This window comes from the organism of the source record quoted next, unplaced genomic scaffold, assembly GCF_019419815.1.
Source record: "Pyrus x bretschneideri cultivar Hongxiangsu unplaced genomic scaffold, Pyrus_bretschneideri_v1 Contig28, whole genome shotgun sequence".
NCBI lineage: Eukaryota > Viridiplantae > Streptophyta > Magnoliopsida > Rosales > Rosaceae > Pyrus > Pyrus x bretschneideri.
The window spans coordinates 3,673,662-3,697,398 of record NW_025999590.1 but is presented as its reverse complement, the minus strand read 5'-3'; the positions used below and the strand labels follow the sequence as shown (position 1 = coordinate 3,697,398).

General features: G+C 38.4%; 4 protein-coding genes across 6 annotated transcripts; 3 read left to right on the top strand and 1 right to left on the bottom strand.

Annotated features, from left to right (window-relative positions):
- The first annotated feature begins 1,945 nt into the window (after positions 1-1,945).
- On the top strand, positions 1,946-6,840 carry LOC103955485 (DUF21 domain-containing protein At1g47330). Of its 2 annotated transcripts, XR_007259940.1 has the most exons (13): positions 1,946-2,259; positions 2,623-2,699; positions 2,930-3,013; positions 3,109-3,222; positions 3,391-3,477; positions 3,623-3,762; positions 3,851-3,938; positions 4,062-4,135; positions 4,305-4,495; positions 4,812-5,035; positions 5,182-5,228; positions 5,393-5,616; positions 6,565-6,840. XR_007259940.1 is itself a non-coding variant. In XM_018649471.2 (12 exons), exons 1-12 carry the CDS (start codon positions 2,082-2,084, stop codon positions 5,553-5,555), a joined length of 1,467 nt encoding a protein of 488 aa, XP_018504987.1. In that variant the 5' UTR covers positions 1,946-2,081; the 3' UTR covers positions 5,556-5,819. The 2 variants fall into 2 exon arrangements, 1 of the variants encoding a protein (XP_018504987.1); XM_018649471.2 differs by lacking the exon at positions 6,565-6,840 and having other exon boundaries at positions 5,393-5,819.
- Positions 6,841-8,026: 1,186 nt separating this feature from the next.
- On the top strand, positions 8,027-12,127 carry LOC108867811 (probable methyltransferase PMT28). The gene is made up of 8 exons (XM_018649470.2): positions 8,027-9,325; positions 9,436-9,585; positions 9,987-10,257; positions 10,365-10,457; positions 10,586-10,760; positions 10,955-11,197; positions 11,298-11,492; positions 11,574-12,127. The coding sequence occupies exons 1-8, from the start codon at positions 8,477-8,479 to the stop codon at positions 11,770-11,772; spliced, it is 2,175 nt and encodes a 724-aa protein (XP_018504986.1). The 5' UTR covers positions 8,027-8,476; the 3' UTR covers positions 11,773-12,127.
- Positions 12,128-12,413: 286 nt separating this feature from the next.
- LOC103955407 (S-adenosyl-L-methionine-dependent tRNA 4-demethylwyosine synthase) lies at positions 12,414-15,620 on the top strand. Its single transcript, XM_009367293.3, has 8 exons — positions 12,414-13,421; positions 13,530-13,645; positions 13,995-14,170; positions 14,451-14,641; positions 14,730-14,816; positions 14,941-15,098; positions 15,181-15,391; positions 15,480-15,620. Exons 1-8 carry the CDS (start codon positions 12,576-12,578, stop codon positions 15,618-15,620), a joined length of 1,926 nt encoding a protein of 641 aa, XP_009365568.2. The 5' UTR covers positions 12,414-12,575.
- A 2,487-nt stretch (positions 15,621-18,107) lies between these two features.
- LOC103955408 (protein FAM9A) lies at positions 18,108-21,061 on the bottom strand. Of its 2 annotated transcripts, none has more exons than XM_048588603.1 (3): positions 20,585-21,061; positions 19,934-20,349; positions 18,108-18,582 (listed from the first exon to the last, which is right to left on the bottom strand). In XM_048588603.1, the coding sequence occupies exons 1-2, from the start codon at positions 20,631-20,633 to the stop codon at positions 19,946-19,948; spliced, it is 453 nt and encodes a 150-aa protein (XP_048444560.1). In that variant the 5' UTR covers positions 20,634-21,061; the 3' UTR covers positions 18,108-18,582; positions 19,934-19,945. The 2 variants fall into 2 exon arrangements, with proteins under 2 accessions (XP_048444560.1, XP_009365570.1); XM_009367295.3 differs by having other exon boundaries at positions 18,108-18,579; positions 20,585-21,056.
- Positions 21,062-23,737: the final 2,676 nt, after the last annotated feature.

The following is a 23,737-nucleotide window of genomic DNA, read 5'->3' as shown; positions in this document are numbered from 1 at the left end:
CCTGGATTACGAGAAGCCGATTCAAACTTGGATGTAAGGAACTAGCACACTGCCATGACTAATTGTCATAGCTCATGTCAAATGGTTATGAGAATCAGATTAAAACTCAAGTGTAAGAGGATGCTCACACATCACATTGATCAAATGACATAAATTATTTGTTTAGTATGAGAAGTATGATTAACTGGCTTAATTTACGTATGCTGATTATTTGTTTCTTTGTATGAGGTGTGAATGTCGTCCTCCAAATACAAGTCGCTTTGTGGCTCACTTTTGTCTTTTATATTACCACCACGAGTGAAAGGTCCACACCCAGCGAAAAGCATATGCGAATAAACATTGTGAAGAATTAGAGATGGCCGGAAAAAGGAGAGAGTCGTGGCATAGAGAGGACCGTCGCTGCTGTAGCCAAACAAGTGGTGGCGGTGCCGCCAATATTAATTAATGAAATATTATCCGTAAATATACCTAACTAGATACCCCGAATCAGCGGCTGACGTGTTTATTCTTGTTCCGGAAATCAACCCATTATCGTCGATCTGCATGCAAACGCAAGCGTATCGGGTAAAATCTGACTTTTCAGAGCATGTGGTGGACCAAACACAATACAAACATGATTTTTTTAATAAGAACGTCTCACTGTCTGTCATGTGTGTTTAATAATTATATTACGTGTTTGTCCACTTGCATTATAATCGTGAATAAAGGAATTGGATTCTCTCCGAGGCAAAGCTTCGAGATCCTTCTGATCGAATAACACGGATCGTTAGATTTTGATCCAACGGTTATAATTATTATAACTTTTAGAGACTCCTTGTTTATAATCGTTGAATCAAAATCTAACGGTCCATGTTGTCCGATCAGAGGATCCCAAGACATTGTCTTGAAGAGGATTCAATTCCGTGAATAAAGCGGTTGATATTACACTTGTAACACGTGTTTAAGCTTGTTATTTGAACATTGTAAAAATAGAATGTTTAAATTATCGTATCACATTACAAAATAAAAAAGAAATGGAGATGCTCAAAGAGAAAACTGCATAAAGAGAAAAGTAAGGAGATGTTCTTAAAGTATGACCCTTTATGAATTCTTTACCACACCACAATTTACATTAATTTTCGTACCATCATTATTAAAGATTGCTAAAAATATGAGGTGACAAAGAATCTTAAAACAATCTTATTGTTGAGAGAGTTTCCTTTGCATTTCTCTTGCGGAAAATACCAGATAGATTACCAAACGAATTGAAACACACCACATGTAGCATTAGCGCCACACTCAAAAAATTATAATTATTATGGTAAAGTGCTGATTTAGTCACTGAATCATCACTTTAGTGAAAATTAGATCCCTAAATTATTTTTTCAGTAAAATAAGTCTCTAAAAATTCATTAAAAATTGCTAATTTCCTCATTGCTATTATATATTCAAAGCTATTTTATCCAATTTTTCGTTAGTTTAAATTACTTGACACACTTTAGAGTGTAATACCGTCATTTTTTCGTGTATAAGCCTTTAACATTTCATATAGGTTGTGAATCTAACGTTTAAATTAACCTCTAAAGTTAACTTACATATTTTCTTACAAAAAATTATCAATTTATCCTCAAAGTTAACACGGCGGGCATTTGCTAGACTTGTGTTGCTAAAAGCAAGTGTTTTAATGCAAGAAAGTAAATAAATATGGACATGACTTCTCTGCCCTCCCAGTTCCATACACTTCTATTCCCTCTTATTTTGTGCGATCACGGTTAAGGCTACGTCAACATTTTATATTGATTTTTTTATAGAGATAATAAGACAAAAAATAATAGTAATATAAAATATTGACGTGGCTTATACGTGATTGCACAAAATAAGAGAGGATAAAAATGTATGAAGCTGAGAGGCAGAGAAGCCGGGTCCAATAAATATTACCAATTCCGGTAAAATGGGTGTGATAAAATCGAGGGAACTGAGCCGGCAAAAAGCGATCCAGTACACCCAAAGTAAAAGGTCCGAGAAAGACAAACCCACGCGCACGCGCACGGCTACAAATTTTGGTCTCCACTCTCCAGGAACTGAGCCAGCGAGCGACGGAGATGGCTGCGAAGGTGCCCTGCTGCGGGACGACGTTCTTTATTTACGTGCTGATAATCATAGGCCTGGTTTGCTTCGCCGGATTGATGGCCGGACTCACTCTCGGCCTCATGTCCCTCGGCCTCGTCGACCTCGAGGTCCTCATGAAGTCCGGCCAACCTCAGGATCGCAAGCACGCCGGTCAGCTTTTTTCCTTCTTAAATTCATCTTCTTTTTTTATTTTTTAATTTTTTTATTTTTTTGCATTTTTGAAATTTGGAACTCAGCAGTTTCAAATTTCGAATTTAATTACTTTGGGGCTTCTGTGATCCTATGGATTCTGAGCTCTAAGAACTGTTTTTGGATTGAAACTTTTTCAAATTTCGCTTTTGGAAACGGGTTTTGGATTGGAAATTATGAAATTGTTCTGTGAGATGCTGGACAGTAAGCTAAATTACTAGATGACTCAGTTGATTGCAGTCCAAGTCAAAGGAATAGTTGAATTTTACAGAAGAAGTAGATTTTCTTGTGTTTAAATGCTTTAAACTGCTCCGATTTTGGCAGCTAAAATCTATCCGGTGGTGAAGAATCAGCACCTGTTACTTTGCACGCTTTTAATCGGAAACGCGTTAGCAATGGAGGTAATTGTGTGATTTTGTGGCTTTATCGCAATTCATTAAAACGAAAACTAACAAAAAGTCCAAATATTTTTTAGTTTTAAAGAAAAAAACAAATAAATGTGTTGTGAATAGTATCAGGAAAACAAAAGGTAAAATGTGGTTTTTTTTTGTTGAAAGTGAACCGTACCGGAAGTGTTCGTTAAAACTCGTAGTGCTTTCTTACAAATTGGTGATGTTTCTTTTGTTATTAGGCTCTTCCGGTTTTTTTGGATAGTCTTGTGCCTCCTTGGGCGGCTATTGTGATATCAGTCACTCTCATTCTGGTGTTTGGGGAGGTGGGTTGTTTTCGCAAGAGCATTTTACGTTGAATGACTAATTTAACATACAAAAGACGTTCACTTTTGTTTCTTTGTATGCATTACTGCTCCAGATATTGCCACAAGCAGTGTGCACTCGCTTTGGATTGACTGTTGGGGCGGCAATGGCCCCGTTTGTGCGTGTTCTTCTTGTTCTTTTCCTCCCCATTTCGTATCCCATTAGTAAGGTGATGTTAATACTTGAACTGAACTTCCATAATGATTACAATGACTTTAGATGTTTGTAAGTTGTGTGATGCTTCTTGACTATTTGACTTAGCTGCATATATTCGGTCATTTATTGCATTTTCTTTCCTATTTTCATTTTATTTGTTCTAAATATGTTCTCTCCGCAGGTTTTGGATTATATGTTGGGTAAGGGACATTCTGCCCTTTTACGAAGAGCAGAGCTAAAGACTTTTGTGGATTTTCACGGAAATGAGGTATATAATATTTTACTAATCTCACATTAGGGCACTATGCTAGTAGCTAGTGGCATCTGTTAGGAACTTTCAACTCTCTGGAAAGTCCTCTGGTTTCCTGTGTTCTGTGATTAAATATGGCATATGCAAATTGTCTGTTACTTAGGCTGGGAAAGGCGGGGATTTAACACATGATGAGACTACCATCATTGCTGGAGCACTTGAAATGACTGAAAAGACTGCAAAAGATGCCATGACTCCCATATCAAATGCATTTTCCCTTGATCTGGATGCACCTCTTACTTTGTGGGTTTGCAGACTGCAGTTTGTTCTCTCTATCATATCTTATGCATTCTTCCATCCTTTTAAACCTGCCACTCTATTCTCTCTCCAGGGACACATTGAATGCAATAATGGCAATGGGTCATAGTAGAGTTCCAGTTTATGCTGGGAAGCCCGGAAATATAATTGGTCTAGTTCTGGTAATTCCATTTTTGCTTTCTTTATACACTTTTTTCAAAGTTGAAGTGATGCTGCGTGTCCGACCAAAAAATGAAGAGCGATGCTGTCTGAAAACTTATCAGTTCAATCTCGTATAAGTGCAGGTTAAGAATCTCTTGATGGTTGATCCAGAAGATGGAGTTACTTTAAGAAAACTGATGATACGAAAAATTCCTCGGTATGGTAGTACCTCATTATATTTTGGTTTTTATTACCGATACAAGGCATGAGCTAATGTAATTTTGAGAATTTTCACTCCTGAGATGGTTCATTTCACTGTCTATGTATTCTTCTTTTATTGGGCTTGAGCATGGTTATTCTAGACTGGCCTTTTATTTGCCCCACAGGGTTTCGGAAGACATGCCTCTGTATGATATACTAAATGAATTTCAGAAAGGTCACAGTCACATTGCTGTCGTCTATAAGGATATAAGTGGGAAAAAGGATGCACTAAAGAATGGCAAGGATGGTGAAACACCCGTGTTTAAGGATGACTGTAAGAAGCAAGCAGGCGAATCTGGGGCGTCATTCAAGAAAGGTATGTATATTCGTAGCAGCTACAAAAGTATGTTGCCGTTTTGGCTTACTTTCATTTTGAGGTTCAAAATTCAAATCTCAGTTTACGTATTTGATCGTTTCATGACATTTCTTTTTGTACACATAATGTAATGTTACGTTTGAGTATGTTAATGGATGTAACTTGTTCTGTGTGTCCTGTATGATTGATGATTAACTGAGCTTTTGGCTACATGATTTCTCAATGTGTGGGCTTTTCCTGAGTTCTTCAACCACTGCCACTTTTTTCGTATGTCTTTCTTTTGAACTACATAATTTGTGTTCTTGTTAAATTGCAGATGAAAAAGTGGGTTCAAACAATGCTCAGAGTGCCTTGGACAATGGTGACGGAGGTCAACAAGCGAAGAAAAGCCCATCAGCTACACCCGCTTTTAAGAAACGACACAGAGGCTGTTCACATTGCATTCTGGACGTTGAGAATGGTCCCATTCCAGTTTTCCCAGACAATGAAGAGGTTGTAGGAGTAATTACCATGGAGGATGTCATTGAAGAACTTCTTCAGGTAATGATCATGTATTATACAAATAAGTAATTGAATCTGCTTCTGCATTTTCTTACGAAACTTGCAGTATTATCTGGATACTAGATTTTTGTAAATATTAATTGCCGCACGTATTGATCCAAATGGTAAATCTCTGCTTATGCCAGGAAGAGATATTGGACGAAACAGATGAGTATGTCAATATCCACAACAGGTAAGATTTGAGTGATTTCCACCTACACATATTAGCACGACGCCTTTTCCTCTTAAATCATCGGTGCCATGCTGTAGTATGGGTTCGTCTTGAGAGCAGGACAACCAGAATTGCTGAAACATGTACTTTGGACCGAAAGATGGTAATATTTTGTGGATATGCAGGATTAAGGTCAATATGCATGCATCTCAGGACAAGCCTTCTGACTCGAACTCAGCCGATCCTTCCAGAGAGTGGTCATCTGTCACTGACGCCCCACTGCTAACATCAGCGTCAGTGCCATCAGATTTGGGTTCTACTCAACATCAAGACGATGGTAAGGTGTGATGCCAACGGACTCACACACCGCAGCTCATCAAGGTTCTGAACATGACACGTCAAGAGATCGGTGAGTTTGGTCGTATGTTCTTGGTATGAATGAAATTTAGATGCACAAAATCGATATTTAAGTTAAAAACTTACCTAAAATTAACCTACATGTTTGATGAAAATGCACTACTAAGACAACTCTCTTTTGAGAATGTAAAGTCCATTACTACATGAAGTGTTGCCGAAAAGGATATTAATGAAAGGTGTGGAACCATTTTTTGATTGTGTGTGTGTTTGGTAAGCACTCTTTCCCGGGTTCGTAACGTCAAGTTTTGGCCAAAAACTCCCAACACTTTGCATCGAGTTATCAATCAGTAGTCAATTTTCTGACGTGAGATTCTTGTATTCTTCAACAATTAAGACCTAAAGTTGAATAGCGAAAACCATGCCTTGTATTTTTGGTGAAACTAAAACTAACATGATCAATTGGCAACTGTATTTTACATTTCTAAAGAAAAGATACGGAAACGCATATATAATCACTTCACGTGTTTATAATCTAAACTACCTATTATCAAAACTTTATTTGTCAACTAGAAGTGAGTGAAAGATCACATTAATCTTGTCAACAAAAAAAATAATAATCAAAATAAAAGTTTTAGTCAATGTAGTAAATTAAACGCAAAATAATTTTACTGCGTTTTTTTTTTTTCTAAGCCTCATATGCAAGTAACCATATCAGTCCCTCATTTTCTCTTTCACAATGCTCTTAGTGACGAAATAAATATTCAGATATGAACAATCTCTTCGATGATGAAAATTGTTTAAAGATCGTTATCAAAAAGTTTTAATGACTATTTTATATTATTGTACTTTTTTTTTTTACCAAACGATTGATTCTGTTATATTAGATGTTAAATTAACTGCCATCGAAGTTTGAACCCACGTCGTGAAATAATGGATACCATAATGCATGACCGTATTCAAATATGAGACGGCAAGTCTTCTTAGTGCATGTGTTGGTTAGCTATTGTGTGCAGTACGCATCCATGGCGTGCCCGGAGGACATAAACCCGAAACTTTCTCATGACGGTCCTTTTTTCATCAATGGCGGTCGCCGCAAAGTGCAGATAAAATCCAACCTTCCTTCTTCCACGTGAGTTCCAGCCTCTGAGGTGACTGACACGACCACCTTATCAGCAACGCCCCGACACGACAACATAACTACCTCAATCCTACATAAATCCATCATTTTTCAATGTATTTTTCTGAAGTTACTACGAACTGGTTTGGTATTGATGTGCTTTGAAAAAAAGCTGCTTCTGTTGTGTGTGAGAATAAGCAGATGTGAAATAAAGCAGAGTGTTCGGTAAACTTTTTTGTAAAAGTGCTTTTGAAAAAAAAAAAAAAAAAAACAGTATTATAGTGTTTGGTAAGTTTTTATGTAAAACATATGTGAAAAAAGCCGGTTTTTCAAAGCTGGGTTTTGCAGCTTCTTGTTTTTGGCTTTTTTTCACCCAAAACTGTGAAAAAAAGCTGAAGCTGAATGTTTACCAAACATAAAAACAGCTCCCAGCTTTTTTTGATACCAGCTTTTTTCAGAATCACCTTAGTACCAAACCAGGCCTACCTCTGCTCATGTCCCTAGCTGATCAAACTTTTTTTTTTAATATTAATTATCTGAAAAACCTGCTCCTAATGTAAATCAGGTCGGTGCGACTTAGGCCATCTCCAACCGAGGGCTGGGCAAAGGAGCCCTCTGGCCCTCCAAGATTCTCCAAGATATTAATATTTTAATGAACAGTACATGGCCATATTTGCCTCTGTATCCAACCGAGGGTGAGAGGGCTCGTTTTAGCACTGCCACAAAAAATCGTCTCCAACCAGAGGGCCAGAGGGCTCGTTGGTTAATGTTATTTAATGTTATTTCATATTGTTTAATGTTGTTTCATGTTACTTAATTTAATTTAATGTTGTATAATGGCTTATGAAGTTATAGGAAGAAAATATAATTTAAAAAAAATATGAAACAAATTTTGTGAAATAGAAGTTATAGGATAAAAATAGAATTTAAAATAAAATAAAACAACTATGTGAAATAGAAGTTATAGGAAAAAATGAAATTTAAAAAAAAAAAGAAACAAATTTTGTAAAATAAAAGTTATAGGAAAAAGTAGAATTTAAAAAAAAAATTAAAAATAGAAGTTATAGGAAAATTTTTGTAAATAAAAAAAATAATAAAACTATAAAAAAAAGAAAAATTCAAATGCAACGGCTAGCTGACGTTAGTTAGCCGTTGCATTTGAATTTTTTTCTTAAGCATTACATTTATATTAAATAATATAAATGTATTTTTATTGGTTATAATCGACAAGAAAACTGAATTTTCTGGCCAGCTCTCTAGCCCTCTCTGATTCCGTGGAGCCCTCTCTGATTCTAGAGCCCTCTGACCTATCCTTCGGTCCCTCAGTTGAAGACGGTTTTTGAGTCATTTTCGACCCTCTGAACCCCTCGGTTGGAGAGGGGCTTAACGTACCCAGTTGAAGTTCGTCTTATAATTTCCCAGCTCATCGGAAAAAAAAAAAAAAAAAAAAATCAAACTTTCCTCTCGATTTTTCATGATCTTGGTTAATTCTTTGAAAGGTGATTACTTTTCGTCATCCTTCGATCCAGACGGTGATTTTCCCATTTGGGTACTCGCAGTTTCGTCTCGATTTTTCATGATCTCCCGCTCCAGATTTGTTGAAGATTTGCTTTTTAGTAAAATCCGACTTCTATCTTTCAATTTCGATATTTTATCCAGTTTTGGCGCGGTTTTGCATTGGGGGTCTCCAGATTTGTAGTTGCTTTAGCTTACTTTCTTCGAAGTCCATCTGTCGGGGAGGCGTTTTTTAGAGAGAGAGAGAGAGAGAGAGAGAGAGAGAGAGAGAGAGAGAGAGATGGCAGTGGCAGTGGCTCGGTTAGCTCGGTTGGGCCGCAAAGCAAAACTGCCAGGTGGGTTCTGTATAAAAATGGCAGCAGCGGCAATCTTGGGCCTCTGCTTTATATTCGCCTGGTCGATGTTTTCTTCTTCTTCCTCCTCCGTCACCACCCGAATCGAAAGCTTTGACAACATTGTGGCGCCGCCTGGATCACGGAGCACCCGGGCGAGCACTCCCGATGGGACCCAACTAGCAGCTAGTAATGGTGGGGAGGAGAAAAGGGCTACTGGGTCTGCTGTGAGGTCACATGACCATGAGCATAAATCCAAGAAGAAGAAGAAAGAAGCGGTAAATGGGAAGAAGGGGAAGGGTAAGAAAAAATTACCTGAGAGTGTGACGAAGGTTAAAAATGTGACTGAGGAATCCGAGAGCGAAGATTCGGAGAACGAAAAGGAAGATGGAGATGAAGAAAAGGAGGTAGTGGATGGAAAGGAAGAAGCTTTGAGTGATGAAGGTGAAGGTAATGGGGAAGCAGGAGGAGAGGGGGATAATTTGATGGAGACGGCGGATCAGGAATCCGAGGAGGTGAAGCTGGACGATGACGGTGGTGAATCCGAAAAAAAGGGAAAGAAGAGGTATAAGATGAAGGGTCCATTGTTTGATCCAAAAGCACATTATAATTGGAAACAATGTAGCACAAGGAGCAAGCACAATTACATTCCTTGTATTGATATGGAAGTAGTATCTGGAAGGCTGCAGTATAGGCATACGGAGAGGAGTTGCCCGAAGGCGGAACCTATGTGTCTTGTACCTCTTCCTCGTGATGGTTATGGCCCTCCGGTCCCCTGGCCTGAGAGCAAAGAGAAGGTATATATGCCTGGAGTTTCAGTATGTTTTTCTTGCATTCAATTGAAGTACACTGTGAGGAAAAATAATCTTTCTGATGTTTTGTTTTTGTAATTTTCAGTGTTTTGTAGATATTGTACAAGAATGTGGAGCATCCGAAACTTGCTGCATTCGTCAAGGAACATAGTTGGGTGATGGAGTCTGGAGAATATCTGACTTTCCCCCAAAACCAGTCTGAGTTGAAGGGCGGAATTCTTCACTATCTTGAGTCCATTGAAGAGGTGTGACTTTTACTCATTGTCTTAATTGAATATGGGAATCTGTATGATGCCTCCTTAATTCCAACCTGAAATGAATTGATAAAGTTTAGTACATGATTATTTGGGTAGATAGACTGATTTTCTCTTTCGATCATGTGTTTTTAATATATGAAATTAGTGGTAAACCTTTGAAAATCTTATATTACCTGGATAAGGAGTCTAATTGCTTTATGTCGACTGTTCTTTTGCATCCTACTATTGTGAGAGATGCGGAGTTTTGAAACTGATGGCTATTTACAGATGGCAATTAAACTTCGCCATATACATATACTGATGTGCATGTATATGCTAGTTATCTCCTAATAATAAATGCTGTCAGTCTTGCCATAAAAAGAAGTCAAAATTTTTATTTTGTTTGATAGATGGTACCAGACATCGAGTGGGGAAAGAATATCCGTGTAGTGCTGGATATTGGATGTACAGATTCCGCCTTTGGGGCTTCTCTCGTTGATAAGGATGTATTAACATTGGCATTGGGTTTGAAAGATGACCTAGTTGACCTAGCTCAAGTTGCCCTCGAGCGTGGTTTGCCTGCTTTTGTTAGCCCTTTTCGAAATAGAAGACTGCCTTTCCCCAGTAGTGTTTTTGATGCTGTTCACTGTGGCGGTTGCACCACACCTTGGCATTCAAATGGTTTGAGTCAATTTCTTCCCGATCCCACCTTTCATTCGTCATTTTTTCTTCTTGAAGTTTCAAATCCGACTTTAAGTCACACCTTTGTGATATTCTTTCTTCATCAGGGGGTAAGCATCTTCTAGAGATGAATAGGATTTTAAGGCCGGGCGGATACTTTATCTTGTCAACTAAACATGACAGCTTTGAAGATGAAGAAGGTTTGCCCTATGCTGCTAACTCTTAGTGTATCTAAGATTTGTTTGCTTTACGGGATCGTATGATTTTATCCTGAGTTGCTTGTGCTGAATAATTCGATAACATGTGGCATTTTTTTATTCTCTTCCAGCCATGACTAAATTGACCGCGTCTATCTGTTGGAATATTCTGGCTCATAAAACTGATGAAGTCAGTGACGTGGGTGTCAAAATATACCAGAAGCCAGACTCGAATGATATATATGAGTTGAGGAGGAAGAAATATCCACCTTTGTGCAAGGAAAATGAAAACCCAGATGCAGCCTGGTAAGCTTAAATAAACTTGCCTTACAATATTCATCTCTTCGAGGTTTTTAGCATTATTTCTCCATCCATATTCCGTTTGTGGTTTGTTAATTTGTTGAACAGAATCAGTATGTTCATTGTCTGCGCACGGAAGACTACTTTTCAATGATTTTGTTCTTTATTTAGGAACAGTTAGCCTTTGTGTTCCTTAACAGGTATGTTCCTGTGAAGACTTGCTTGCACCCCGTTCCATCTGCCATTGAGCAGCATGGCACGGAGTGGCCAGATCAATGGCCCCAAAGACTCGAGAGGTATCCTGACTGGTTGAGTGATAAAGCTAAGTTGGATGCGGACACCAAGCACTGGAAAGCTATTGTTGATAGATCCTATCTCACAGGACTAGGTATCGACTGGTCAAAAATTCGAAATGTAATGGACATGAAAGCCATCTATGGAGGGTATGTCAAAATTTTGAAAAGAACCTTGCACTTTCTTTTCTATTCAACAGAAACGCGTCGGAAGTTGATTGATAAGTTGAATTGCAATGTTTTTATGCAGATTTGCTGCAGCTCTCACGCAACAAAAGATTTGGGTGATGAATGTGGTCCCTGTCCATGCGCCCGATACACTTCCTTTCATTTTTGAACGCGGCCTTGTTGGAACCTACCACGACTGGTGTGAGTCTTTCGGTATTTATCCCAGATCATATGATCTTTTGCATGCTGATCATCTGTTTTCGCGGCTTAAGAACAGGTGAGTTTCTGTTGCTTGCTGATAAAGTTTCAATTTTTTTGGTATATACATATCATTTACTTCTGGAATGCTACTTTGCAGGTGTAAGCAGCCAGTATCAATCGTTGTTGAGATGGATCGCTTGTTACGGCCTGGAGGGTGGGCAATTATACGCGAGAAAGTTGAGGTACTGGAACCGCTGGAGGGAATATTGAAGAGTATGCATTGGGAGATCCGGATGACTTTTGCTCAGGGAAAGGAGGGTCTCTTATGCGCCCAGAAAACCTTGTGGCGGCCTTAAAATGGTATTGCAGCTTCATACAAGTCCATAACAGCACGAAGACCTGCGGCGAAGCCATGCTTCCTTCGGGTGCTGCAGCCTCCAGTCCATCCAATTTTGAGCGCAATTATAACCGATGTTTTTGATATGCCACTTGAATTTATTGGTGATGCAGTTGATGTAGAGGATGAACTAAGGAAGTGAGGGTGAATGAGAAAGGGATTCGAACCCAGATGCATACGAGGGAGAACATTCGCTCTAGTTGATGTGACTATGTCTGCGTCCGCAAATGTATAAGTTTCTTTCATGAGCGAAGTGCTAAATTGTTGTATACTTGTGTTTGAGTAAATTTTTAGTAACTGTCATTCTGATTCTAGTTCACGTGTTATAATACGAGTGAATTTAAATTGATGCAGTGTTAAGGTTCGTTTGGATGTGCTTTTAAAATGACTGAAAACGTTTTTGGTGAAAATATTTTTGAAACTAATCCTTAGTAAAAATCTAATTAGATCCCGAAAAAGCACGTTAAGTGCTTCCTGCAAGAAGTATATATCTGGTGCTATCAATTTCACCAAAAACACTTTCAATCATTTTAAAAGCACATCCAAACGAGTTGTTGATCATTGAACTCAAATAGTTTGGGCCGACTAAGACTCCAAAATGAATTCAGCCCACCAATACTGCGTACCCAAATTCCAGACGCCGTCTTCTGCCTCCCCTTTCGCTCTTCGCGGCGCTGCTACGAACTCCACTCTTCTTCGCGCCTCCACAACGCTCATGTGATTTTCCGCAAAAGGACAATCTCAGAACTTTAATTTCCCGCCATGTCCCTCTCCTCCACCCCTGCGCGGTTCACCCTCCTCGCCCTCCTCTCCGCCACCACAGTCTACTGCTTCTACAAATCCCGCCGCCTCCGACGCCTCAAGCTCTCCCTAAACCCTAACTCTAGCTCCTCGCCTCGCAGAGGCAAGCTCTTCTTCGTCTCCCAAACCGGCACCTCCGAAGCTCTAGCTCGTCGCCTGCTCGATTTTCTGACGTCGAACGGCGTCGCTTTCGACCTCGTCGACCCCAACAACTACGAGCCCGAGGACCTGCCGAAGGAAACCCTAGTTCTGATCGTCGCTTCGACGTGGGATGACGGGAAGCCGCCTCCGAACGCCAGATTCTTCTCCAATTGGCTCGCCGAGAGCGCGGAGGACTTCAGGGTGGGATCGCTGTTGCTCTCCAATTGCAAATTTGCCGTCTTTGGCGTCGGGAGCCGAGCCTACGGCGCTACGTTCAATGCAGTGGGGAAGGACTTGGCTAGGAGGATGAGGGCGTTGGGCGCTTCTGAGATGTTTCCGATTTGGGAAGGTGACGTGGACGGTGGTGATTTGGACGAGGTGTTTGATGCTTGGAGTGGGAAGGTGGTGAGGTTTCTGAAGGGTGGTGCGGCGGAAAATGGCGGGGTTTTGGGTAATGGGGTTGGCGATGAATGTGAAGCTGAGAGTTTTGATGGGTCGGACGAGGAGGAGGAGGACGACGAGGATGGTGGGGTTGTTGACCTTGAGGATATTGCAGGTAAAGGACCTTCAAGAAGGAATCCAGTGGCGGTGACGAAGACTAATGGGACAGTGAATGGTAAAAAAGAGATGGTCACTCCGGTGATTCGGGCTAGCTTAACGAAGCAGGTAAACTTGTCTGGGCATACTGTGACTGCAAAGATTTCAAGTTGTGTATTTGCTCTTAGGATTGGCGTTCTGATCTTTTGCTTTGATTTTACTCGAGTGAAAATGCAGGGGTATAAAATCATTGGTTCACATAGCGGCGTCAAAATTTGTAGATGGACAAAGTCGCAACTCCGAGGCCGTGGAGGTTGCTACAAGCACTCGTTTTATGGCATAGAAAGTCACAGGTGACCGGAATTTTTATCAATTTGGAGTAGATTTCGTACCGTCCTTTCCCCTATACACGTCTGTGAGACTGTAAATTCATGCATTATGCGCAGATTTTAGCTTGACTGTTGCATATTGGTTTTCATGAAGTGAGAACATAATGCCCAGCTTAGAATTTTCACAATGTATAGGTTTCTTTACTCTATCTGTAATACCTCAGCGCTGTGTAATTAGTGTGAATTGGCAGTCTTATGGCGTATACATCTGAATTTCTATATTTTACATACTTGCGTTTACTTTTAAAGTTGTTTATGTATTTATCATTGCTTTAACTAGCAGCTTAAATTTGACACGTTTTGAATGAAACAGGTGCATGGAGACGACCCCTAGTTTGGCATGTGCCAACAAATGTGTTTTTTGTTGGAGACATCACACAAATCCTGTCGGAAAGAGTTGGCAGTGGAAGATGGATGATCCGTTAGAAATTGTTAACTCTGCCATAGACCAGCACACGAAAATGATTAAACAAATGAAAGGAGTTCCTGGTAAATCCTATGTTTTTTCCTTTGGGGAAGAAATATATCCTTGGATAATGGTATTTTTAGTTGTACAAGACTGCCCGAACCAGTGATGAATTAATTGAAACACCTTTTAAGCAGACATGATTATACTGGGTTCCCAAACTATTTGGTTGTACTATCATCAACTAATCAATAGTTCACAGAAACCAGTTAACTGTGATTCATGTTTGATATCATCAACTAAATCGTAGGAAACTTGATGGTGTATAAATCTACTCAGTATATGAGATATCTTCTCCTGCAGGTGTTACATTGGAGCGATTAACAGAGGGTCTCTCTCCCAGGCATTGCGCCTTATCTCTTGTTGGTGAACCTATCATGTATCCTGAGATTAATGCACTCGTAGATGAGCTGCATCGAAGGCGGATTTCTACTTTTCTAGTCACAAATGCTCAGTTTCCTGAAAAGATCAAAATGCTGAACCCCATTACGCAGGTTTGTTTGCTACTGTTATATCACTGTCAAATTTTACATCATGCTATTATTTAGTTTTAGGAATGATTTTGGACTTCTTTGCGCACAGTTATATGTAAGTGTGGATGCTGCTACTAAAGAAAGTTTGAAGGCAATTGACAGGCCACTTTTTGGGGATTTTTGGGAGCGATTCATTGTAAGCATCTGATCTACTTGATACTTTGAGGGCCCAATTTCTTGTCTTTAATCTACTGAGAGGAAATAATATGAATCAGTACTTCTGGTGTTACTTATGTGTATGCTTGAATTTTTATTGCCAGGATTCCTTGACTTCTCTCAAGGACAAACAGCAACGAACTGTTTATCGCCTTACTCTGGTGAAAGGCTGGAATACAGAAGATATTGATGCTTATTATAACATTTTTAGCCTTGGTAGTCCTGATTTTGTTGAAATCAAGGGAGTTACATACTGTGGAACGTAAGTTTTCTTTTCTTTGGTTCCTAAGTGGTCGGGTCATTTACAGTGCTCTAGTTCTATAACGAGAGTGATCAATTCACAGGTCTGCTACATCAAAGTTGACAATGGAGAATGTGCCCTGGCATGCCGATGTTAAAGCATTTTCAGAGGCCTTAGCTTTGAAAAGTAACGGGGACTATGAAGTTGCATGTGAGCATGTCCACTCTTGTTGTGTCCTCCTGGCTAAAACTAGCAAGTTCAAGATCAACGGCCAGTGGTTCACATGGATTGACTATGAAAAGTTTCACGATCTGGTATATGCGACTCCAATAATTATATACTCCTAGAGTGCCATTCAGGCGATAATATTTATTCACTCATCCATTCTTATTGAAAATGCAGGTGGCTTCTGGAAAACCTTTTGACAGTAAGGATTACATGGCTCCAACACCTTCATGGGCCGTGTATGGGGCAGATGAAGGTGGATTTGATCCATACCAGTCTCGATACAAGAAAGAGCGCCATCACAGACTAATCCAGTGACGACCAGGTTAGGGGTTTGATTAGTGTCGAGTTCTAGGAACAGTTTTGATTGTATTTTATCGTAGTTTTACATACGTGAAACAGTATTTTCACAACATAACTGCAGTCTATAGATTAGAGAGAGAATTACTGTTTGTGTTCCGATACAGTATTATCCTTGTATTTTAGTAATTCTCTGCTTCGTTGTTTTTGGGAAGGTTTTACTCTGCAATGTTTATGTTTAAATAACGTCGTAAATATGAAGCTACTGTTAATTAGGGAGAGAATTACTGTTTATGTTCCGATTCATTCAAATCGATTCAAAAGGTTCTGGCTACTTGATGTCTTTTGTGTCCTTAGCTCTTAGCTCTTAAGATTTACATGAAACGGGGACACTAAGATAGTGGTGTGCCAAACCTGTGAGGCGGCGTGTTTCAACTTCATGCATTATGTCACATGATTGGTTTGGGATACGAGCGCTTTGGCGTTTCAATCAACATCAATTTGAATATAATCCTTCTCACCTTGTATTATAATAGGAATATGATTTTTTTCTCCTCCATATCCGGCTCCATCCCTCCTCCCACTTTCCTGTCTTCTCTTTGTAAAGAAGTCATACAAGATGTTGACGTAATTTAATCGTGATTGTTCAAATAGAAAAAGATTATAGGAAGGGAAATTTGGAGAGGAAATTGTCGTCACTCGCAAATATCGTACGCAGCTTTACACATCAGCCAACCTCATTATTGCATTTTTTTTTTCTCTTAGTTTTTATTTAGTTTTTTGTATTACTGTTAGGCAGAGCAAATTATGTCACTACCCAAAAATGTCCAATCAGTAAATTTTATTTCACGAGCGGAAAATTGTACTATATGTCTAGTCGTTTTAAATTTCTACTGTTCTTTTTGCAAATTTAGGCTCCAGTCTTGTTCGTCCATCCAATAAAATGTTGAATCGTTGGCATTTAAATATGTAAATGAAGTATAAATGATATCAATAATAAAAACGACACATCTTAATCAATAACATGTGAATGTGTTTGTTAATATTCGGTGATCGTACATACCGTGTGATTAAATGATCCAGCGATTTGACTTAAGATTCTTTCATCTAAATCGAGCCTAGAGATATCTTCGGCCTTTGAAAGCATGAGTTTTCTTCATAACTAATAGTCTAATATGTTCTACCTTCATGGATAATATTTGAAAGTTCGTATTTATTCTTCCCCATTCAATAACCTTTTGCACATAATTGTATATTCATGGCGGGTACTTGGGCAGCCACACATTACGTCAGTCATAAAATTGTGGTTGGAACTCATCTTCACAATAATCAAAACTAAGATCTTTGATATACGAGAGAAAATAAATATTATTAGACCACGATATTAAGTGACTGTTTATTCAAAATCTATTGACTAGACCTGATAAATGGGTTGTGTTTGTGTTGTTTTCATGTCATACTCATCATCGTTACAGGTTGCATTGTACCAAATCCGTTATCTTAACGCTTTCTTAACAAGTAACCTGATAATGATCCGATTAATGAATGGGTTATGTATTTTGTGTCATGTCAATGCGTCATGCAAGAAATTGATATGTTTAATGTTTTGATATGACAAACGATATCTTATTAGGTGACTGATGACGACCGACTTGTTAATAAATTCTTAACGTGCAACTCGAAAATGACCTGACTCATTAATGAGTTGACTCGAATTTATTATTTTCGTATCTTTTCGTGCAACTCGATAACGACCCGACTCATCTTCTTTGGGCAATATAATTTGCTTTTCATAAAGTGTCATACAACTCATCGCGCTTCAATCAAACAGTGGCTGTGGATTCTGGAAATCAAACAAACAGTGGGCGGCGTCTGCTGCTGATATATATCGTTGAGGTGAGGTGGGCCGCCACAACCCAACAACTTGACGAGTGGAAGCAGGAACCGTTGGGCCCCACCCAACACAAGTATAAAGCACGTCAAGACGGCTCCAGCCCTGCCAACTCCTAATTCCCTTTCTCTTCCTCATCTTCCTCCGTCATATCTCGAAACTTTTACAAAACCAAATTATAACTCTCTATTTAATGGTACGCATTTGTCAATTTCTCTAAGAACTTGTAACAAGTTGTTAATTTTTCTCTCAATTTTAATTTTAGTCAGTTATGTTCTTGAACTTTTATAATCGGCTAATTTTCTTTCAGAATTTTAATTTTGTCGATTACTCTATTAAACTTTTATAATTGACCATTTTTTTTTTTTTGCGTTAAATTTTGAATTTTTTTAAATTTAATTTTCCATCCATTTTGGATGTGTGCATGACAAAAAGGTAATTTTATCCTGATTAAAAAGTTAATCCGTTTAAGTTACAGTTCAAGGGAAAGTTCGTCGATAATACTAACAATTTTGTACTAATAACAAAACTAATTCGTAAAAAATGAAAATTTGGCAAGTCATTGGATGCAGGGTGCATATTACCAAAAGATAAATAAAAGTTAAAGATTGCTATGGTCCAAGATACAACTACTAAGATTAAGTTGTTAAAAATTTCGGAGTATACGATATTTCAAACTTTTACAAAATTTTAATTTTGTAGAGAATAAAATTTCCTACGAATTATGTAGTTGACATGAGCATGCGCGAATGACCATTAAACCCATGGCCACAACAATTTTTTGACTTTAGACACGAGGCAGGACTAATTAAGCTAGGAGCTGAACCCCTAAGCTGCCACGTCCTACTTATTACAAAAGCACTTATTGGCTTACTGAGGCGGCTAGCCGAACATGTAAAATCAGCTTTCTTCTACTAGCTTTGTGCTTTTGTTTCTTAACTTAGAACGTAAGCGTCACGTGCCAGCTGCAACGACTTAAGAAAATTAGCAATTGCCCTCCTCTCGTCAGTCTCGGAGAGCTGGCAGTCCAGAGCTGCTAACCATGCACAGCCAAAGACGACTTTTTTTGTGTGCTCCGGAGTACCCCTACTTGGAATATCAAACCGTTAATTTTTTGTTAAAATATAACAATAAATATTTAACGATTAAAAAATTTGAGCCTAGAGTATTTCAGAGCACCTAAAAGCTTTTGCAGCCAAAAACCTCCAGATTTTGCAGTCTTCCTCTTCTTTCTAAATTCTGCAGTAAAAAAACCCCACTTTTCTCACTCATTCATTTTTTACCGGAATTAGATCCTCTCCGAGGTAAATCCTTGGATTCTCCTAACTCAATAGCACGGACCGTTGGATTTTGATCTAACGACTATAATTATTATAACTTTAGAAGAGTACTCTGTTTGTAACCGTTGGATCAAAATCCAACAAACCGTGTTAGTGAATTAAGAGGATCCCGAGGGTTTGCCTCGGAGAGGATCCAATTCCTTTTTTACCCACTTCTTTTAATGGCCTTTTTATTTTTGTTTTACTTTGTGTGTGTGTGTTTTACCCTTTTCAACATAATTACATTTGCAGACTTGAGATTAATCAAGTTGACTATGTCAGTTTACTTTCTTTGTACGTTCGAGTTTTTGGGTAAAATAATCACAAATTTGATCTTAATCAAATTGGCTATATTAGTGCACTTTTCTTTTATAACTAGTTTGAATTCTCTTCATAAATTTAATTGAATTAATTTAAAATATCGCTTGTATAAAAAAATAAAAATTTAATGATTAAACAATTCGAGCCTATAGTATTTCAGAGCACCTAAAAAAGCTTTTGCAGCCAAAAACCTCCAGATTTTGCAGTCTTCCTCTTCTTTCCAAATTCTGCAGTAGAACAACCCCACCTTTCTCACTCATTCATTTTTTACCCACTTCTTTTAATGGACTTCTATTTTTATTTATTTCGCGTGCGTTTTATCCTATTCAACATAATTACAATCTCGGACTTGAGATTAATCAAGTTGACTATACCAGTTTGCTTTCTTTGAACGTTCGAGTTTTTAGATAAATTAATCACAAATTTGATCTTAATCAAGTTGGCTATATTAATGTACTGTTTTTTTTTTTATACCTAGTTGAAACTCTCTTTATTAACTTAACTGAATTAATTTAAAATATCACTGGTATAAAATAAAAACATAAACAGCAAAATTAATTCCTAGGCTTCTTCTTCATCATACAAAATCACATATGAAAATAATTAAAAACAAAGAAAATAATTATAAAAAAAACTTATTAAAAGATATGCTGTCATCAATGAACTAAGAAATAATAAACAAATCAAATGCAAAAGCAAACTCCAGCTCGTTATCTTTTCAGATTTTTCGATTGATTTAATTAATTTTCCAGATGTTTTTAACACAGAAGAGGAAATTAAGAACAATAAAAAAAAATTACCAGGAGAGTTAACTAATTGTGGCTACTCTTTCTGGGCTTGCTTTTCCTCCTTGCTCTACTTCTTGAAGGCTCCCTAGGTAAAAACCCCTCCTCTTTTTTACCACTACCTTCTTCTTCTTTTACCTTCTGCTGCTGCAACTCTTCCTGCTGCTTCTGCTTTTGATCTTCATCATCCTCGTCTACTTTTGCTTTTTTGGAATCACTTTCTTTAGCAACATCTTCAGCTGCAGAAGCAGAAGCAGATTGTTCTACTGCTGCAGTGGATTGCTCTTCAATGATAATCTTGCGAGGCCTTCCTCTCTTTCTTGGGGTGTGAGCCTGCGGTTGCTGCTGGGATTCGTCTCCAGTTGATGAAGCTTCTGCTATTGCCACTGATAGCTCCATCGTTTTCTGAGGCTTCTTCTTCCCCATTAAAACTAAAAATAAAAATAAAAATATTAATCTCTCTATCAAATAATAAATATTTTGATGATAATTTTCATCAAGACAACAACTTTTCTCTTAATCCGACGAGAAGAAATAAAACCCACAAAGCCGAAAAAGATTCAAGAACGTATTATCTAATATTTTTCATAGTTCTCTCTCTCTCTCTCTCTCTCTCTCTCTCTCTCAAGTTTGAGAATAAGCGGAGAGAAAAGACAAATCTTTGACCTGGATTCTGAAAATCTTCGTTAAAAAATCCTCCCTTTTCCAGTGACATCCAAGACCCAATAAAAATTCGATCCGGCCCCTTCCTTCTACTCCTATTTGATAAAAATAAGCAAAAATATTATCAAAAAGTCACTAGAATAATTATATTTCCGTTTTCTTTGGTAGTACAGATTTCTCTATCCAATTCATGTCTAAGTAAAAGAAGCTACAAAAAGACAGAGGAGGAAATGAGGTCGAAGGCCAGTGAGAGAAAAATATATATGGACTGGCTGAGGGTAACCCTACCATATATATTTTAGATACTACCATGGTTAGGGGACTTGTCTGGGTTTTAGGGTTTTTTTTTTTTAGATAATAATTAGGGCTTTAGGGTTTTTGTTTTTTCAGAGTTGTTCTACACATTCTAAAATATTTATATTGCAATTTAGAATGTGCAATAGTTTTTAGTGATAGTCTGTTGGCATAAGCGATACTGAAAAATGAAGAGGAAGTGAACGTTTGAATTTAGGTCAGATTTAAACATAAATCCTCTTAACTAATTGAGTTACAAACTCCTTGAATTTTGGTGATACCCTATTCTCAAACCTTAATTTAATCAACAGAGATTTGAACACAAATTCAATGAAGAAGCGAGCACATCCACTTAGCCACTCGATTACGACCACATCTGCAAAGAAGGCGTTAGGGTTGGACCAAAGGCCAAATGGGTTTTCTCTCTCGGAACCAGATCCCCTCCAGACACAAAAGAACTGAGCCCAAGGATCAAATGATCCGGGCCATTGAAATTTGATCCAACGGCTACAATTATGATAACTTTTAGAGGGACCTCCTATTTGTAGATGTTGGATTAAATTTCAATGGCCCAGATCATTTGATACTTAGACTTAGATTTTTTAGATCCGAAATGGATCCAGTTCCCTCTCTCTCGGCCCTTTTACTAGTGTGTAATGTGAAAAATGCAAAGGGGAGTGGGGAGAAGCATATGGGTTTATTTTGAGGTAGGTTGGTCCTCTTTGGATTTGTGTCTACGGATCCTACAGATCAAGTCATTTTGGCAGTTTGATTTAAATCGTGCGATCAGATTTTTATTTATTTATGTCATTTTTTTCCTTCCTCTTTCACTTTTCCTCTCTGTCTCTATCTCTCCCTCTTCTAGGAGAAAACCCAGCAGCCACCAAACTTTTCCCCCAACCCAACCCAGCAGATTTTTGTTTATTGCTTTGAATCGTGTGGTTAGAAATTGTGCCAAAATCATAACATGACAAATAATTCATTAATAATTCTACTTTTAAGAAAGTCTCCTTAACATTTCTCTCTTATATTTCTCTTGTGACAAATGGAAATCTCAGCTCATCAATAAGACTAAATGGCAAATTTATTATGGTGCCGAAAGTAATTTAAAGATTTGGTTGACCGATGAACAAGGTCTAACCTTGTAATAGTCTTCCATCCATCATATCTTCTACGCGACACGCGACGCGTGGAAAAAGCCTGCATAGACGCGTCATCATCCTTACAGTTTTAAAGATTTGCCGACAGCAAGGTAGATGCGCCCCATGTGTCCCAGCACTTGCACAATACGTCGTCGTTTCTGGGCTATTCCAACTCGAAACCTAACTGTGTTTTTTAAACGATATTTATCTCAATTAAGAAGAAGAGAGCTAGCTTATTCTCACAATGGGTTAGTAATAATTAGTAATAATGTGATTCAAACTCATTGTGAACACGAAAGTTCCTTGAAACAAGAAACAAGAATAACGTGTACAAAATAATATTTTGTGTTTAATGATTTTGGGGTTACGATCTCTCTCAATTTGGTCCTCTGATTCTTTCTTCGTAGGGTGTAGGTTTGTGGATGAGTTGTTGATCCAAAGGGCCGTCGGGGCCTTATCTAAGGATGAACAGTTGATGAACGGATGCACTTTCTTCAAGGGCCGTCGGGGCTTGATCTTGAATATGGTTGTGTGGATTTCTTCAAGGGCTTTTGGGCTTGATATTGAAGGTTGATGGATGAGCGGATCTTCAAGGGCTTTTGGGCTTAATCTTGAAGAACGATTGGATGTGTGGATTTGTTGAGGTTGTTGATCCAAAGGGCCGTTGGGGCTTGAGCTTAGGATGAACGGATGATGAATGATGAACGCTTTCTTCAAGGGCCGTTGGGGCTTGATCTTGAATAATGGTTGTGTGGATTTCTTCAAGGGGCTTTTGGGCTTGATCTTGAAGGTTGATGGATGAGCGGATCTTCAAGGGCCGTTGGGGCTTAATCTTGAAGAACGATTAGATGTGTGGATTTGTTGAGGTTGTTGATCCAAAGGGCCGTTGGGGGCTTATGCTTAGGATGAACGGATGATGAATGGTGAACACTTTCTTCAAGGGGCCGTCGGGGCTTGATTTTGAAGGTTGATGGATGAGCGGATCTTCAAGAGCTTTTGGGCTTGATCTTGAAGAACGGTTGGATGTGTGGATTTGTTGAGGTTGTTGATCCAAAGGGTCGTTGGGGGCTTATGCTTAGGATGAACGGATGAACACTTTCTTCAAGGGCCGTCGGGGCTTGATCTTGAAAGAGGATTTAACGAAGAACGAAGAGAGCTTTCTTGATCCTTCGGAATTCTTGGGAATTTGGATGGTTGGAAGCTTTGGAGTTTCAAAGCTTCAAGGATTTGGGGAATTCCTCTTCTAATTTTGGAGTAGAGAAATGTATTTGTGAATTCCTTCATGCTTGATACCTTGATGGAGAAGCCTATTTATAGGCTTTGAGAATGAATCACCACCACAAAAATATTTTTTTCCTTTCCAAGCACCATTGCCTAATTTTCCCACTTAATGCAATATTGAAATTGAAGTGGTGTAACTTATGGCCTAATTTCCCACTTAATACCATTTTAAACTTGAAGTGGTGTAACTTATGGCCTAATTTCCCACTTAACACCATTTTAAACTTGAAATGTGTATGCTTTGTCATTGCCCAAATGAGAAAAACTTGCTTTGATCCGTAATGGATTGAAGTGTGCTTGCCTTGTCATTGCCCAACATGAGAAGAAAAACTTGTTTTGATCCTCAATGGATTGAAATGTACTTGCCTTGTCATTGCCCAAAATGAGAAGAAAAACTTGTTTAATCCTTCAAGGGTATTTCTTCCTATTTTGTTGAGTC